The sequence below is a fragment of the Haemorhous mexicanus genome, chromosome 5 (genome assembly GCF_027477595.1).
Source record: "Haemorhous mexicanus isolate bHaeMex1 chromosome 5, bHaeMex1.pri, whole genome shotgun sequence".
Classification (NCBI taxonomy): domain Eukaryota; kingdom Metazoa; phylum Chordata; class Aves; order Passeriformes; family Fringillidae; genus Haemorhous; species Haemorhous mexicanus.
This window is the reverse complement of record NC_082345.1, coordinates 31,020,347-31,039,466: the sequence shown is the minus strand read 5'-3', so window position 1 is coordinate 31,039,466 and position 19,120 is coordinate 31,020,347. Positions and strand designations below refer to the sequence as shown.

Genomic DNA, 19,120 nt, shown 5'->3' with positions numbered 1-19,120 from the left:
ATGGCTCTTGCTGCCCACAGAGCCTTGAGCTCACATCACCCCAGGTCAGTTGGATTCTTCCTCTGTCTGGTCACTAATGTGCTACAAGGGTGGGAAGCTGTTAACAGCTGGCCTGGACTCCTGTCTTGCTGTGAGCATACCTGTGCAGGCAGATCAGGTTGTTGGGTAGGCCTCCCCCATAACCAACCCTTCCTTGCCAAAATAAACTCATGATTTAATCCTGGATGAATGTAATCAAGGGCTCCCTTATCTGAAAGGTGCTTTTGGTAGGTGACATGGACAGAGCACCAGGTGAAATTCAGCATGAACAGTAGGGAAAATTTTGTCACCAAAAGGGTTGTCAAGCATTGGACAAACTTCGTGTTTGCTTCCTTTACCCTGTGTTACAGACAGCAAAGCAGAGCAAATTGAGTTTAATGAGCTGATCTGAAGGGAAATTTCCCTCCTCCCACCTTTATTAACTCATGGGTTTTATACTCATATTGTAACACATTACTCTTGTTTTTTTTCCATTTCACAGGCCTCACAGAAATTTGATACATCAAAATCTCTCATGACTGATACAAATTTGCAGGTAAAAAACCCCTGAAAGAGGCAAATGTTTTATGCTATGCGTAAATATTTATTCTCTGTCTTAAGAGAAAATATCCTTGTTATTAAAAAAATCCAGTAAATAGAAGACATATTCTTCTCAATGGATTGCTATTTCCTAAATTTTCAATTTTTTGACTGACCTCTCAAGGGAAGGGCAGCTACCATTTTCACCATTTTTCAGATGGGAGATCTAGTGTGTACAAATCTGTGGCTTTTCTGTGCAAAACACACTAATGGAATTTTCAGGCTTTGTTGTGATATGATCAGGTGTTTATCTGCTAAACAGTGGGAGTGTCAAGCTTTTAATGTTATAATTTCTCTCAGTCAGAGTTGTCTTCATAGACTTGTCTTAACTCATATGGGGGTTGAAGTCCATTTCTGGGGAAAAAAAAAAATTTAAATTTTGACTCTATAAACCAGTGTCTAAACAGTAATTTTCTGATTTTATTTAAAATCACCTACTCATCACTAACTTCTTTTGTGTTTTTCTGTTTTAATAATTTCATTTTATTAACCTTCTTACAGATCCATTGAGCTGGTAGGGGTAAATGTTAGCAGAATGTGAAAAAGTTGTACCATTAAAACAAATTGCTAAATTACAATCCCTACCTTTCCCCTCCACTTTTCTCTCTTGTTTACAGTGAACTTGTGTGTCTCCTACAACAGTTGGTATTACAGGATGGAAATGAGAAGTGTCTTGACAGCTTTTGATCTCACTAGTTTCTGATTTATTTTGAAGTTGTGCATTTTCTTGTGCTTTTGATTTGAACACTTCACAGTATATGTGGCACTGTTACTGGACTCATGATCTTGCAAATCTGTGTAGACTTTCAACTTCTAAATTTATTAATCTAAAGTGAGACTTATTAACTCATGATAAAACAACGCTATAATGAATAACAGGAGACTATGAAATATGCTAGAATGATGTGGTACAATAATTTTTTTCCTTTCTTAACAGCAGACTTTTCTTTGAGTTGAGATTTTTGAACTACAGATTCACCTACAATGCAGAAAACTAGAACTTGCAGTGATAATAGCTATAACTTCATAGATGCAACTTCTGCTGTAAAACCAATCTCTGAGGCTGTAGCAACTGCTACTAAGTGATGAAGTTTGGAAAAAACCCCAACTCATTCCTAATAAATGAGAATATGACTAATATTCCTCATGTTATTGTTGATTTGTGTCATTATTAATAGAAGCAGATATGTCTTGAACAAGAAAAATGTAAAATGTCATTTCAAATAATCCCAGTTGTTAACCTTCTTCTAGGTACTGGAAGATGCATTTAATTGGAGTCTGTCTTTAACAGTGGTGCCACTGTGCAACCAACAAATTATGAATAAATTAACCTTAGCCAAAATGCATCTCATCATTAGTCTTTCTGCCACAATAAATAATATACCTGAAAAAGTTGAAAAGGTTTTATATTCTGTTGACAACAACAGCTTGCCAGAGCCAAGCAAAACTACAGCATCAAATGTAAAAGGTAATTATAAGGATGGTGGAAAAGTTTATTTATATTGTTTCAAGCTTTTTTTTTTTCACTTTTAACTGCATATGAGTTAATATGTCATATTATGAAAAATATTAATTTTAAATGTTGCTGAAAAAATTCAGTCATTATTGAAAAAAGAAGTAAGACTTGTTAAGATTCTTTTATTATTCTTCTACTACTATTATTAATTTTTTCCATTATTACTTATTTTGATGTTGAAAGTCCCAATTGTAAGTAGAGAGAAAAAAACTATGTTGTTCAAATTACTGAGAATGCTTTTGTTCTGCATCTATTATCTGAAATTTTATCCGTGGTGTATTTGGCAGTTGATGCTGATCAGGATTCAAGACAACAGGAACAAGGAGACAGGATGGTGCATCTTGTTGACTGTAAAGATGAATTAAATATGGCCATGCTGAAGGTAATTTTGATTTTTAGGAGAAGAGGATTAAGAAAAATGCAGATTGATCCAAAAAATGTTGCTAATGCCTTCAATCTAACAGAAATTTTGTTGAGAGGATGAGATATAAAAGGAAACTAAAAATTTCTGTTTCTAATTCGACTGTAGTCTTACTAGCTGTGCACGATGTATTGACAATTTGGTGCAATAATTTTTCATTTTTGGTGCATCATTTTTCAAATGATGGGAAATATTTCCACAATCAGATCTCAGTATGACTATTTCAGCATAAAGGGTAAAGACAATGGGATTTCAAGATAAAATCATCTCCTTTCAGAGGATTCCATCTGTAGAATGTCAGAGACTCTGATGGGGCAATATGCTATACAAATAAAAAAATCATTCTCTACCATTCTCATATGTGAAATATTTGAAATTTTTCATATAGCTCTTTCTGGTGCTTTATTTTGAAGAAAACATAGCACAGCTTATTAGCTTCTTTGTTTGAAGGGTTTTTTTTTAGTTGGATTTTGTTTTGTTTAATTGTAAACTTTATGCTTGTCAGTTTCACATCACAAAAAGACAAAAATTAAGGGCTGACATATTCTTCATTCAGAGGGACCTTTCCCTTTCATTTTGGCCATTGTTACAAACAAACAAATACAAAAAGTACATCTGGAGAAGGGAGGATGATTTTGTATGGCAGTTGGTATAGGTCATACACTAGAAATTTGAAAGTTTTATTATAATTTGAAAATAGCAGCTTGAAAATAACTAAAATAGAAACGTTCATTTGAATTTAATAATGCCCAATTAAGAAGCATAGTATATTTCTTACTCTTATTTTTTCTTTAACTATTCTATTCTTTTGGCGGAGTTTTTATGGTTTGTGGTTATTTGTGATTTTTTTTGAAGTCGAGTTCCGAATTTTAATCAAAGTAATGTATTGGATGATACAAACCTTTAAATTAATTTTTAATTCTGCAGAAATCTCCACAGTTGAGATTTAATTTAAAATTAACTTCATTTAAAATGTGTTTTTTACAGCTTCCTACAGATTTTTTCATCAGAAAGACTGCAAATTATAGTTGAACTTTCAGGGTACATACTGCACACAAAGATGTCAAAATATAGCTAATAAAGAATGTAATACTTCTTTTGACATCTTAAATGTTGTTTTTAATATGGTATTTATTGTTTAAAATTTCTAAGCATAGTGAGAAGAATAGTATAATATTATCAACTATAGCTATTTGATAAAGAAAGGGAAATTAATGAATAGCATTGCTAAGCCTTAAAGTATGGAGTTAAGCATGCATGGCAATAGTGCAGGCACAGTTAAGATGTTGCTGATTTAAACACAGTGATTCTGAAAACCTGACAAAAGCAGAATTACACACCCCACCCCCATTTACAGAAAAGGCATATTGCACTTAAGTTGATTTATTTTAGGATACAGGGATAGCAGGCTGCACAGAAAAAAATATTTCTAAAGAAAATTTTTGTTTCTTTACTCTTTGAAATCATACAACCCTGTGTTCTTCTCTAGGGGATTTTATTGACAGAAGCTGAAGAAAGTCTTAGCTATCTTGTACAGGACATACAGAAAAAATATGATGGGGACATATCTCGGTATTCTGTGGAAGATTTAGAGGCTCTTATTGAGGCCAAACTTGAGCTTGCTTCTATTTCTCACCAAAGGCATCAAGCACCTCTCAGGTAAGAAATACTGTGAACAACCTTATCTTGCTCAGTGTCCTTCACCACCAGTGATTAAAAAAATTATTTCTTTATTACTACATCAATATTGTAAATCTTAGTAGTTATCTGTAGCAACTCCATTAGTATATTTACAAATGTAAGATACACAGGCATTTTTTTTTATTACTGCTTTATTTTGCTTTTTAAAAGATGATCAGTTATAGGGCCAGAGATTCAGTCAACCCAGAGAGTCAGTTACGATTTTCTGTGAGATGTTCTTGTGATAAAGTGTTGTATAAAGACAAAGAAAAAACTGTAGTCTTCATGGTTTTGGTTAAAGTCTGGATATGTTGGATCATGTGAGTTCTTGTAATTTTAAATTGTACAGCAGAGCACTAATTGTATCTCTGAACTACTGAATTCTACTTTGTTCTAGAATGCCCTGTGTTTCTGCCCTAAAGGAACATTTCTTCTTGATGAACTTACTGGTTTCGAATTAAAACACCAAAATTTTATTTTTTAAATTACAGTGATTAAAAAGCATTGAAGTAAACATTAACAGAATAAATTTCAGCTGCATTATGTTGTTAGTCATAGAGTCTAAAATACTACTGAGTTATGTCTATGGCTGAATTATCTCTATGTATCTGTATATATCTGCCTGATATTTTCTCCCATGCGTCCCCAAATTCTGTGATTTTTTTTTTTTTTGAGATTCTGATTTCTTTTGGAGAATTTAATAAAGTTACAGTTTTAATGTTCTTGGAAAATACTGGACATACAAAAATATATTAACTCTGTAGATGTTAAATTCCAAATATTGTTTTGGTCTTTTACCTAGGAGGATTCGTCTGTTTCACATACCTTTTAATTTTACATTAATTTGTGTAAGAAGGATGTTAGTTTAACAGTGCATGATAATTTTATCAGTGTGAAGCTCTTCTTATCTAATATTTTATTAGAGGGTAAAAATCTTTGAGTGCACAAATTCTAACTACAGGTGGAGCATACTCAGGTGTATCACCATCACCTGCCAGACTAGATTGAGATTTGGTACAATGTAATCAGTATTTGCAACGTTTGTTAGGTCCAATCTAACTAAAACACACCAGAATTGCTGCAATAAATCTTATAGCACAGTAAGCATCGAAAAAAAAGAAAAAAATAACCCTTTCTTTATTGTTGAAATAGAAGATTGAAGTGGGTAGGTGGCTTATCAGGCCCATAGATAAATCAGTCCCAATAGGATTTTTACCCAATTAAAAAAATTGTTTTTTCTGTGACAAAACAAGCCACCTTCCTTCTCTCAGCTCTCTTAGCTGAACACTCGCAAAATCAATGCCTTTTAAATAGCACAATTTCTTTTGCATTGTTATGGTGCAGCAGTAAAAATAATTAACAAGGACAGGAGCTTCACAATGCTGTATAGCCTACTGTACTGAAAACAGTAACAGTCTGCAGTGTGGCCTTTCCCCCAGGTTTTGTGTATGTTATTCTAAAAGAAAGCAGTTTCCAAAAATTCAGATATTAGGACTGTAACAATTTAGCAATAACGTCATTAGGGAAGATGCAAAGTAAGAAATTGTAGGTTATGTTATGTGAACATTTCTCAACATGAAATATTAATCCATTTCAGTGCTTTTTGAATTAGATTAATTTACTATAATTTTCAAGGAAAAATCCGCCAGTCGCTGACAGTCACCTCATCATACTTTTGAGTGTCCTGAATTTTATAAAGTCACTATACTAGTAATCAAGGAGCAGAATGCACACTTCTGAAATATCATGTGTGGAATCTTAGCTTGATACTAGGCTTGGTAAAGCCTGCATTGGTAGAGTCCTCTCTCAGACATTCTCACCCTGCTGCACTGGTTCTAGTGTATGCAAGACATTTCAATGCAGGACCCTTCATTTTGCTGTGCAGTTTATATCCTAGGGACTAGTTTCTCTGTTGGTTTATAACTTGTCTCAGATTGAAGAAACTTTTTGTAGAATATCTAGGATTTCAATAGATGTCAAGCATTGTATAGATCACTTTTTTGTGACTCTCACATTTTTGATGGATGCTTGTTTAGTGGGTCTTATATATTGATTGTGGTCAGTATCAGGGAAAAAAAACCCATCAAAAATAGAGTAAGAGTTTGGGGTTTTTTAACCTATTTTGCAGTTTCATTGCACTGCCATGGAAGCTGTTGATATGTCTGCCTCAGATACAAATGAAACATTTCTTCAGACAGCTGAATGTTTCCTGCCTGCCAGCCAAGAAATCAAACTTTGCATGATATTACAGAAATTCATCTTTTTTTTTCTCCTTTGGCGAAATGACCTAGTGGTGAAATTGTTATAGTCAGCTGTACTTTCCTATTTTGATCATCTTGTCACTTTCTGATTCAGCTGATAAAAGGATGTGTATTTTGTCAAGGGAAATATATAGATACATCACTCTTGTTGGCAGCAGAAGAGGGTCACAAAAATTTCATCAAGGGAAGCTTCTGCATTACAAGCTTCTGTCTTGCAAAAAAATGTATGCTTCAGAATAACTTTCTGTATAGGACTAATCCCATTGATCTCAAGGAGACTACTTACATGGTGTCTGTCCTGTAAATGTGAACATTTTAATTGTCCAAATGTGTGCTTCTCTGCTTATGTGAATAAATTGTGGCTTAAGGCATATATGAATCTTTGGGCTTGAGGTCTATATTTTACTTAGGAAATTTATGTGTATGCATGTAGGTAAAAATAGCCTGATTTTCAATATTGCTAAATGTTGACAAGAGCAGTTAACTTGAGGCAGCGGTGCTGAGGAATTTAGGTTAGTATTTGTTAATAACATGTGTATACTCCTAGGTGCTGTACCTTCTCCAGGGTATTTGAGATGTGAACCATAGCATCTCAAGCAATGTTTTAAGAAAAGTCAGATTTTACTGTAATTTTAACTTTGATGCCTTGGTTTCAGGGGAGAGCTCTTAAAAAAAGCAGCTGACCTATGTAATTGTGTTGTCCATTTTTCTGTTTGCTTTTATAAGCAAATTCTGTTTCACCTTTTTTGTTTTTAGAGAGAAACTTATCAGCAAATTCAGCATTGATTTATTCTGTTTTCATTTTGTTGAATAAAACTGAGGTAAAGGGATGATGAAGAAGATTCATGAGGATTGAATTCTGAAATGTAAAAACCAAGATATTAATGGCTTTGGTTCTTGTTCTTACTTTGGGGTCTATTTGTGCTGAATTGGTGTAATCCATCCAGGTCTGCATCACAAAAACAGCAAGGAGGATAGAATCAGAAATGACAGGAAGACTTTAACTGCTCTGTTATCTTAACAGGAGGTTATCCATCCTGTGGTTATACATTTGTTGACAGATTAATGTGTATAATTTAGAAGTAGTTCAGCTCTTGTTCAGAATTCTTGGTGCAAGATCTTTGCCTTTGCAACCATTAGTCTAGAACATCTCAAAAGCAGTAAATTCACACAGACCCTGAATCTCTCTTGTGTTAAAAGATCTTTGCATTGTTCTGGCAGTGAAAAAGGGTGTTAATAATTCTTTTATTTTTTTTTATATGCTACATAACAGCCAGTCTTTATGTAAAGAGAGTCAATGTAAAAAAAGGCAGCGTAGGTAAGAACTTTGGTTATACATTTTAACAATTAACCCACTGAAAAAATCTTTTAAGTGCTGAGCTAAACATACTCTCTGTTAGCTTAGAATTAATAGAAAAATGTTTCTGTGGGCAGAGAACATGTAGAATTGTGAAAAAATTCCAAACAAACAACCCCTAAAACCAAACTCAAATGTTTTTGAGAAGATGTATGAAAGTAAAGATTTACAGACAGAGGAAAATGTGCTATTGGGAGAAACCAATACAAAGAGACTTTGATTTTGGCAATTCTCGGAATATTTTGAGTAGTGTGTTCTCTGGACAACAATTCCTAGTATGAAAAAGGTCTTCTGTCTATGATGGCTTTGCAGATGTCTTAATATCATGAAATAATGGTATTCACGAAGTCTGCTGCTCTAGATACACATTTTTGTACATGTAATGAAACTGGAACATTATATGATGGTATCTGAGTGCATATAAAGGCAACAAAGAAAGGAAAAAAAACCCCAGTAGTTCATATTTTAGGAAACCTGACAATATTTTGCAGTCTAAGCCCGTCATTTTTTGACACATAGGGCTGAATGCTACACCAGTCCTAGTGGTGCTGTATCTTTCAAAGGTGCTGTTCAGAGTGAACTCCAAAAAAGAATTTAGGATATGGGGCGGGGAGTGCAGTCGATGCAATGTCATGTGATTTCTTACTGATGAGGTTTTGCCTCATCACCTTGGTGGTGTTTACTAAGATCCTGTGAGTATTTGACCATGTGGATTTAACAGGAGGATTAATGCATAGCCTGGAAAAGTTTCAAGAAAGGTATTAACCTTAGTTGTGGATGATCTAGAATTCTCCTAATATATCTTGTAATTTTCAGTATTTTTATATCTTCTAATTTCTAAGAACTTATCCCTGAAGACAGATATGCCATGGTTGGTCTTGATCTACTCATTTGACTAGATCTAAGAGTTGGGCTTGACAATCTTAGAGGTCTTTGCCTGACAAATTGATTCTATGATTATGTGTGTAACGAGAAATTATAATGGAGTTCTGTTTTGATTAGTCCAACAGAATATGATATATTTGAGCTTATATGCTATTGATAGAATAGTAGAATCTTTGAGCTCATCAAGTCCAACCATCAGCACAGTATCACCACTGTGACCCCTAAACCACTTAATTGTATCACCCAGATCCAGATGCCTCTTTAACTCCTCCAGGCATGGTGACTCCACCACGTACCTGGGCAACCTATTCCAATGCCTGACCACCCTAACAGTGAAATATTATCAGGTTATGTCTCTTACTGGCCAAACGTGTTCTCTAGTGCTCTTTTGTCACTTTCATAATGCAGTGCCTACAAATTTGGAAAATAGTCTGAGTGTAACCATGTTTTACTGAAGGAAAAATTGCTAACTGGTGATTTACATCTCTGGCACAGTAAAAAAATGAAATATCTATTTTAATAAAATCATAAAGTAGCAAATATAACTAGTATTTTTAAATAATATTGCTCTATACCACAGTGTTGCTTTGGCTTTCTCTGCAATTCGACTTCTCCAAGATGCAAAAGTGTTTTCCATGGATGTGGCACATTTTCAAGAGGAAAAGGATGAAAGGGTATGTGTGAATATTTGTTTTAAACTTATCTTTCTTTGTATATAAATATTTTTTGTATTAGGTGTTGAGTGATTTTCATAATATTAGAACAAGCAGTCATTTGCATTATTGGTTACCATTAACCTGGGGACAAAATGATCTTTGACATGCTTCGGATACCTGCTTGCTTAAGGTGTTCTCAATGTGTCTGTAATCATCATTATAATTTATATGAGGTTAGGAATTATAGTTTTTATTTCTATTACTCTAAAATGGCAGCACTGAAAATCTTCTTTTGTTTAAAACCCCTCAAATGAAAAGGAAATGAAAAAAATAGCTATCAGTTGAAAATCTTCTATTATTCATTTAAGGTACTTTAGATTTTCTGATTGAAAACTGAATTCTCTTTCAAAGAGCCAGATGGACCATTTCACATCATTGCTGTGTTCTACATGGAGCAAGATTTCAGCTGACTTCTGTTGTCCAACACAGGGATTCTGACCTCTGCTTTGCAAAGCCTGTTGGTTGCACACCACACAGTCACTCTTGAGTGCACAGTGAGTCAAACTGACTCACATGGACAAGCAACACTGTTTGTGTTGCATATCAGGGGCTTCTGTCTCTCTGCACTTGCTCCTCTCTTTTCTTAGGATGGTCCTGTAGCCAGTAACTGAGCTATAGATATTTTTTCCTCATTTACATCAAGGCAAATCAGTCATGATGATTTTTTGCATAAGTAAAATGCAGGTGGTGCATTGTCCAGTGATTGCTTGCTGAAACAAATAGCAGAACATGGAGTTTAGCAATAGAAAGAGTTTTTAGAAGATAGCACATATATGAAGATAGCACAAGAAGTTGAGCTGAGCATTCTCACAAACACTTGTAGTACTACATTACACTAATATTTGTTTCTAAACACTAGAAACACAAAAAACTAGAAATCAAAACCCAAAAATTTCTTTCTAGTCATTATTGAGATACCAGAAATTGATACTGATCCTGCTCTAAAACTATACTTTTATTGCCTCAGAAGTTTGTGTAATGTTCCTGTTTGAGTGGAATTCAATCCAAACTCTTAGAATTATTTTTCATAACAAATATAGTATGTAGATATATTTATGGAGTCTCACACAAAAAGTGTTTTACTATTCAGTGCTTAGAATTATTTTATATATATTAAAATTTAAATAATAAATGGCCCCCTGCTATCAAAAATATGTATTTAAACTTCAAATAAATTTCTGTTTAGAATGTAGTAAGATATTTGTAATAATTTAACAAGGCCTGTTGCCTTGTTTGTAGTGAAGTATGTTACTCAGAAAGTAATATTTTTCTTGCTTTTGGGACTTACTAGGGCTCCTCCACAGAAGGTGTTTCACTCCCTCCCCATGTAACAGCACAAGGGCACGTGAATGTACATTTGTGGCTGAGGTGTCGAGCCATGTTAGTGACTGCACTCATGGCACAGATACATGGTGTTGGTCATAAGAAAGGTACTACACTTTCTTGCTTTAGATTTTGGGGTTATAATGGGCAAATGAACCTATGGAGACCGAATTCTTTACTCATAGTTAAAAAATACTAACATTAAGTCTGGGGCTGTATATCACTGAACAATTATTTGTGTTAAATTCATCCAATCCAATAAGGAAAAAATATATTTATGAGCACATTCTCTCCTAGAACATGAAAACAGAAAGTATTATATTAATTTTCATTTAATAGTCATTATCTTTTTATAACTGTACCTAAAAGTTTCACATGTTCTAGTGTAATTAAGAAAGTATGGTTGTTTCAAAAAGTGCTGTTGCTGAGTACTTCTGATTTTAAAAGTATCAAAATATTTTTTGCTTTCTGTATCTCCAATAAATGAAATCAACCTACAAAGCTCCTAAAAATGATCTGGGTTTTTTTTTTAAGGATTTAAGAGAGATATTGCAAAATACTTTTTTTGAAGTTTGGTTATGAATAAAATGTTTTTCATTCTTTAGTTCTATGAACAACTCTGATGCTCATTAAGTACCAAAATCAGTCTAAGTCTCTTGCCAAATTATTTAATCAGTTCTGGATAATTTCTCTGCAGGCTGTTACTATTTTGCAAATTTAACTAAAATCAGATTTTTGGATAAGTAGAACAAATCTCAAATACCTTTATGTTGGTGGCTTGCATAAAAAGCGTGCATTTGGATGACCTTACATCTAGTTCTGTTTAGAAACTAAGTGATTTTTCTTTTTTTTAAAATAAATTTGACACAAAATTGATGAAATGGTACATGTGCAATGTGGAATTCATAATGTCATACTTTCTGTAACTTTTTAGGTAGAAATACTTAAGAATGGTATAGCACACAATAAAGTCTTTTCTGTTGTATTTTTACTATTCATATGTTCTCTCCTTTTAGGAAATGATGTGGCTGAGCGCAGAAGTGTGATAAAAGAAGTAATATTAGAGGCAGAAGCCTTTGGTGATATTGAGACTCAGGCTGAAATGATGGTGCAAGCTGCTATTCTTGACCTGCAAGAAAAACGTCCTGTGGCAGACATTAAACTTCTTTTGCAGGTTTGAACACAAAGGAAAAACTGTTTGCTTTGCTTGGCTTTGATGAATTTTTTGTGTAGTCAGAACAGCTGATGGCAGTGTTAAATAAGTTTGAAATAGTGCATCTAAGATAGATTTTTTTTTTTTTCACTTTGTGTGCTTTGTCCTCATAAATAGACAGGAATATAGTGACTACTCTGGTTTATGTTGTCTGTGTCCAAACAGAATATCATCAGTTTACTCCAAGAGGATCCATTTATTTCCCTGCCAGCTTCTTTTACTCTTGTGAAAAGCATGCTTCTGCTGGCAGACATACTGCCACTGCAGGCAGCAGAGGACTCAGAACATCGCTCTTCTGCAGTGGAACCATTCAACTTGCTTGTTTTGGCACATGAGCTTACCATTAAAGCAGTGAGTACCTGTTGGTGCATTTCCAAATCCTTCCAACAGCCCTAATTATTTATCCTTGAAGCTATTATATCAGTTATTAAGAAGGGCTACTCCTAGAAACTGATCACTTCAGTTTTAAATACATTAGAGTGATGTAAAGAAGTCGTTCATCTTACCAAACTCTTTATCCATACTCATCATGCATGTTCACCTGCGAAGTCTGGCGTTTTCACAGAATTTTAAAAATATTGAATAGTTGCAAAATACACATCCAGATATGAAAAAAGAAATAGGTGGTTTGAGTTTTGAGGAGATGCAGAACACTCACTTTTCCCATTTGCAGTGAGGGACATGTTCATACTCAACACCTCAGAGAGAATGTAGATCTCATTAAATTCCTAAGTCTTAAGAATCCAAAAACTTAGCTTTGTGTCTTAGAATAATTAGATCGTCCTGATTCAATTTAAAGTAGCATGATATTTTTAGGCTGATGGATTGTTGCAATTGGTATGAAGAAATAATTTCCATGTAAAAATTTAAATATGTAATTTAAAAAATAAATCTAAAGATATAAACTTTGTGAGAGCACTAAGCCATTTACTTATTTGGGATCCAAAAATAGGCATTTTTATCTGAACTTGGTACAGGTTATAGAGGAAAATTTTTAGATCAAACTCTTTTCCCTCATATTTTCTAAAACGGAAGTTTAATCCACTGAAATATTTATTTCCCTAAGTAGTAAAGAATCATATGAACCACTTCAGACTCAAACTTCCAACTGTGAGACTTGCTAACCTTCAAGTGACTTGGCACTTTACAATGTCTCTCCATTGTCTTATCTCCATGAATGAAAGGTTTGACTGGCCCCTACATGCTAATTTCTTTTTCTTTTCTGGCCTTTGCTGGATGTCAGATTTCTGTGTAGAAATGACAGTTTCTTTCCAGGGCTCTGGTTACTTGTGAGATCTATTTCTAAATGACTAATTTTAGGGAGTTTTCTTTCAAAAACCAAAGCCTAGCATTACTAAATTCATTCAAGAGTTCATTAAAATTGTTTGTTTGCTTCACAAGACTATTCTGCAAGACAAGTACACACTAAAGTAAAGGAATTCAGGAATATTGAATCCTTAACTAGTGCTCTTTTCAAGACACCTCAGTTTTGCAATACCTAACTTACTTTCTCAAACTGCTCTTTAATTTGCTGTCTGCTACTTGATTTTATTGAGCATGCTCTTCTCACAGATTTTTGATAGTGGTGAGCTCATTGAACGGCAAGGAGAAGGCAGTACACTGACTTGCCTGGTCTTACCCTCGAAGAATATCTACCTGCCACATATTAACTTGCTAGCCCTAGTCAAAATGAAAATTGGTAAGCAAAACACAGCTCATTATTATTTTTAAATTTTGGTGAATTTTCACTCATATTTTATGAATGGGTTGATTGGTGTAGCTTGGGCTTCTTTTGAATGGCCTAGGTAAACTTCAGTGGCATCATAAAATAGTGAAACACTATTATAGCTTTGTATTTATACCCATCAATCACTTGAATTTTTGAGCATTGGATTGTAACAGTAAATATGTAGCAGCATTTCCTCTCAGGAATTAGCTTAATGTTGTATAAATTGGTTGTCTACTAAATAATTTAAAAAGAACTGTTTCATTTTTTTCTTTAGGACACACATTAGCTGAAAAAGTAGCTTCCACAGCTGGAAGACATCCTTTGCAATGGCTACATGCTCTCAGGCATTTAGAATCAGCATTGAATCTTTGCAGAGCAGCTGCAACAAAAAAATTAGATTTGGAAGCTGAACTTCTTTTTCAGATAGGTAAATAAACCCCTGTTTGTACATCCCAAGTGCCATCCTTGGAAATGTTATGCATGGTGTGTCTTAAAATGGAGACATTTTACTGTAAAACTAGAATAAGTTTGGACATTTCTCAATGTCTCTAGATGCAGATCTCTCTCCTGTGTTTAGTACCACACCACAGGAGTTCAGGATTCATTATTCTACTGGTTTAGAGCTACTTTCATCTATATGTTATCAGGGATCCAAGGGTGTGGCCAGCAAGATTAAAAACATTATGTTTTGCACCACGTGTTTTGCATTATGTGTTGGTTTGTGAGGATCCAGCCAGAAAAACATTGAAGACTTTGTAATGTATCTCTTAAAATGCCATTTTTTTGGAGTTAACACTATAAAAGAAAAATGTGACAGTGTAAGTAATCTCCTATTACTGCAGAGGTTGAGAACTCCAAGTTGTGCAGTATTGAATGTGCTTCCAATCAGGGCGTGGAACAACATGCAAATCCTTTCAGTGAAAAAAGTTGCCTCATTTTGGTCTTTTAGCTGTTCTTGAGAGAAAACAATGCTATTCATTATTTCTACTGTCAAACAAAAAGCATGTTCACATAAGATCCTCTTGCTTCACTTTTACAGAGAGGTACTGAGAAGATGCTACCAACAGACTCTTCTGTTACAGCAAGCTGGCTGTGTTTATCCTGTGGGATGTGACCAGCACAACACGGGCCTGAGGGGCACACCGTGTGTGCAGCACAGCACAGAACAGGCCTGTGCCTGCTCATTAACTCCTCATCCACAATGCTCTGCTAGTTGGGATCAGGAGGTGTTAGGGGTCGTTATGATTCCCAAGTTTGGTTATTTCAGCTACTCTGTGAATTGTTGTACAAGCATTGTGCATTACCTTTTAAACAAACTGGAAAAGATCTTGCTTAACAGGAGGAAAATAGATAATGTACTGTGTTGTTTGACTTTTCTGGAGGGAAAAACAGATTGGGTGGATCTTACAGAAGAAAAATTATTAACATCTTGAAAGTCTACTTTCTGTATTTCTTTCTAAGGTAAGGTGCGACGCCAGATAAGTGAAACAGGCAGTAACAAGTCATCTCAAGCTGTTGAAACCCTGTTGGAAGCTATTAAGCTCAGCCACCAATATGAACAAAAATATGAGTAAGAATCTAGCTATATAACTTTGAAAAGAATTTAAATCATACATTAATATAATTTTTAAACAATTTTTTGGGATTTGGTCTGGGACTTCTATTATGGAGTATTTTTTTGTGTTTTAGAGAGTTTTATTTTGATAGAGAAGAGCTAGTGGATATTTATTCTCTTATTTAAAACAAGTGATAAGAGCATTTAAAAGCATTTTTAAATGCTACACAAAAGTTACAGCTTTCTGTTCTATTTCCAAATTTGTGCCCTATCTGTCAACACTGAGAACAGAGCTATCAATTAAACAGGAGGTTTATTCATATTTCAGAAGATGAGCTGTGGTCTGCCCCCTTCCAGATAACAGAAATCCAGCTTGAAAAGGTTACCAGCCAGAAATATTCAGAAGAGCAGAGGCAGAAGGAGCGTAGGAAATGTGTTTGTAACAGATATCAGGACAGTGACTTTGGCATTAGTTATCAGCCTGGAAGATGCCTGAAGAGCTGAGCCAAGACAGCCAATAAATTCTGTCAAGCAGCTCTGATACATTGGACTTTAGTTTTTTTGTTTCTTGACCAGTCTAAATGAATAATGTGCCACATCTAGTTAGAGACAGTGTAAAGGCAGCAATTTGCCTTGCTTGTTTGGGTATTCTGTTACTAAAGTTAATGAACCAGAACTCTGAACGTAGAAGAAGTAGCATAGTAATAAACCTCAGCAAGCAGCAAGCATGATGGAATATGGTGCAGAAGTGGACTGTGGTGAAGTTTTGCAAGTTTAATTTGCTACACTCTCATTTAATTTGCTACCATCTTTCTAAAAGAATGTACAGCGACATCAATGGACCATGGCTTTCTTGTTTTAGAGAACTTAACATCCTGCTGACATTTATACAAGCCCTGTGATATCTGTGGTATTATTTAATTAAAGTTGTTTCTTGATGTCTCACATCCTTTTTTGTTAGCAAGACTAGAAATTTAACTAAATTGTTGCCAACCGAGTGTTGAATTTGCCATCTTTTCAGCTAGTTTGCTCAGTCTTTAACTGTGCAGCACTCTGACTTTTGTATTTTGCTCAAATTGTACTAGAGCTGGAATTTATTGTACTATATAGACAACCAATTCTGTGCAATATGTATCTGTCCAGAATAGTAACTATGTGAGCAGGAGTTTGTTGCTATGCTTGGGGTAGTTAATTCTTAAGTGAGAGCTGAAGAAACCTGCAGAGCCAGGAGGAATCTGCGTAAGAAGACTGTTATAAACCTATAGGGAATAGAAACATTGGAGAAATTCTGCAGGGATAGTGATTTTCAGCAGGTTGAGGGGAATAATTCTGCCCCTGTGCTGTGATATGATGAAATCCCTCCTGGAGCACTGCACCTAGCTCTGGAGTTCTCAGCACAGGAGAGACATGAACCTGTTGGAGTGGGTCCAGCGGAGCCCCACAAAAATTATGAGAGGCTGGACAACCTCTCCTTTGAGAAAAGGCCGAGAGAATTGGAATTTTCAGCCTGGAGAAGAAGGGGTTCCAGGGAGACATTTTGGCAGCCTTTCAGTACTTAAAGGGGGCTTATAGTATGGAATCAGAGTTTCTAATAGTGCTTGTAGTGATAGCACAATGGGAAATGGTTTTAAACCAAAAAAGGGTAGATTGAGACTAGATATTAGGAAGAAATTTTTTACAATGGTGATTCACTGGAATTGGTTGCCCAGAGAGGTGATAAGTGCCCTGCACCTCAAAACGTTCAAGATTAAGTTGAAAGGTGCTCTGAGCAACCTGATCTGGTTGAAGTGTCCCTGCTTCTTGCAGGGGAGTGGGGCTAGATGACCTTTAAAGGCCCCTTCCAACCCAAACTATTCTATGATTCTATGATTTTTGCTTAGTTTACAATACTACTGTAAAAATCACTGAAAAGAGAAGGAGACATAGGAGGAGAGGGAGGATAGGTGAGCACTGTCTGAAGATGTGAAATGTTCTGGTACAGAACTCAAAACTAAGAAGGTTTGAGCCCAGGTAGGAAACAAAAGTCTGGTTTGATCACTGTGGGTATTTTTGCTGATCCTCAGGAGAGTTTGACTGAGGACTCAATTTGATTGATATCCAAATTCAGCTACCTATGTTTCAGGGAAACCAGGGCAATGGATAAATGCCTTAGCTTGAGCAAGGAAGACAAACAGTACAGGAGGATAACTTCCCTTGCAGAATTAGGGTTTTCTTACTAAAAATTTGCAATTTATTTATGGAGTATTTGTTTCAAATAATGATAACTATATTTGATGTACTGTTAAATGAAGGTGTTGTTTGTTAAGCACACCATAGGGATGTTTTAGACTTACATGACTTTAAAACAGGAACCCATGGATTTCTGAATTCCTAAATTTCTGAAAGAAGTTGCACTTAAAGTAGATGATGGGGGCTGGATGAATGATTTATTTGGTGAGGTATCCAGCTAGTCTTATGCAGGAGACAGATTTTACCACTGTAATGCTTACTTTGATAGTTAAGCTGATTATTATGTGTGCTTTCTTACAGGTTAATAAGACGGTCTTACCTTGAAATAGCACTATCATATTTCCATTTTGCTGAAAATAATGAGGATGAATCAGAGACAGATAATTCGGTGCCTTCCAAATTAAGTGTATGTTTTCTATATTTTGGGCAGTGGCCTCTTCAAAACAGGAAATATGTATTGAGCACCTTGCCATATTATTACTTGCAGTGACTTACACATCATACTCATACTAAAAGTCCTCCTAGAAAAATCACACAAAGAAATCATATAATAGAATTTGATCTTGTTTGATGTTATCTCTCACATTTATTGCATTGAATCATAATATTTAAAATATTTTTCTATATAAAATAGGAAGACACAGAACCAATGGTATTTTCATTTCCCATTATGTACAAGTTAATTTGTACCTTGGAAAATGTACTTAAAATTCAAACCTGTGTTTTTAAATGCTAACTTTATCAAATTTCAATTTTTCTATACAAATATGAATGAAACCATGAGAAATACATGAAAGTTTGTACGAGCCATAAATGGAAAGCAAAATGTGTAGCATTAGAGAAAAGAAGTAATTAAGATTCAAAAAAGTGGAATATGATAGCAACACTGTATACAGTAGTGACCATAGTATAAGCTGCTCTGAGAGCTTTTTCCAGGAGGAGTCAATTAGTATTCTCTAGAATTTTTTTTTTGTTTTTAACAATTAATGCATGGATTTACATTCAATGCCAATTTTTACAACTTAGAAATAAAACAATTGCTTTATAAGTTGGAGGACTTTCTTCTATGTTTAGAAAATATTTTACTGTAATATATTTAGAATCCTGATTATGAACTGGCATATAATTTTTAGACCCCTTCTCAAGATCGGGCTTCTGAGGATGCTATGAAATCAGAAGTGTACAAAGCACAAGCCTGGATTGCAATAAGAGCAGCTACACAGGTTGGTGCAATATTTTGAAGAGGTAATTTTTTTTTTTTTTTAAATACATTTCATCTTATTCTACTTACACAAACAAATAAGGCAATGCAAACAAGAGTGTTAAGGTTTCCGGAAATTTCTGGCAGAGGTCTTGTTTAATAAAATTAATATGGAACCTGAATAATGCATTTAATCTCTCTTGGACAGATATGACTCTGCTTACCTTAACTTTGATTCAGTGCAAATAAAATGGCACATGACCTGATATGTGTGCTCATGTATTTGACACGTGGACAGACATCAGTGGCATCCAGATGAGGATATCTGGTTTGAAATCACTATGTAGTAATTAAGCTGTCAGCAGTAATGATTTATTTTGATATAATGTGTACCTTATGTCAGAAAGAAATAGAAT

The 19,120-nt window shown here is 34.7% G+C and overlaps 1 protein-coding gene across 1 annotated transcript in view; it reads left to right on the top strand.

Moving 5' to 3' along the window:
- Positions 1-19,120, top strand: part of CFAP54 (cilia and flagella associated protein 54) — a 104,029-nt gene that overhangs the window by 69,322 nt on the left and 15,587 nt on the right. The window contains exons 49-61 of the mRNA XM_059846738.1: positions 521-574; positions 1,870-2,086; positions 2,422-2,516; positions 4,045-4,214; positions 9,319-9,412; positions 10,746-10,884; positions 11,794-11,951; positions 12,156-12,341; positions 13,563-13,689; positions 13,994-14,146; positions 15,181-15,289; positions 17,804-17,909; positions 18,637-18,726. Coding sequence (XP_059702721.1) covers positions 521-574; positions 1,870-2,086; positions 2,422-2,516; positions 4,045-4,214; positions 9,319-9,412; positions 10,746-10,884; positions 11,794-11,951; positions 12,156-12,341; positions 13,563-13,689; positions 13,994-14,146; positions 15,181-15,289; positions 17,804-17,909; positions 18,637-18,726 — 1,698 coding nt within the window. The remainder of the gene's footprint in view (positions 1-520; positions 575-1,869; positions 2,087-2,421; positions 2,517-4,044; positions 4,215-9,318; positions 9,413-10,745; positions 10,885-11,793; positions 11,952-12,155; positions 12,342-13,562; positions 13,690-13,993; positions 14,147-15,180; positions 15,290-17,803; positions 17,910-18,636; positions 18,727-19,120) is intronic.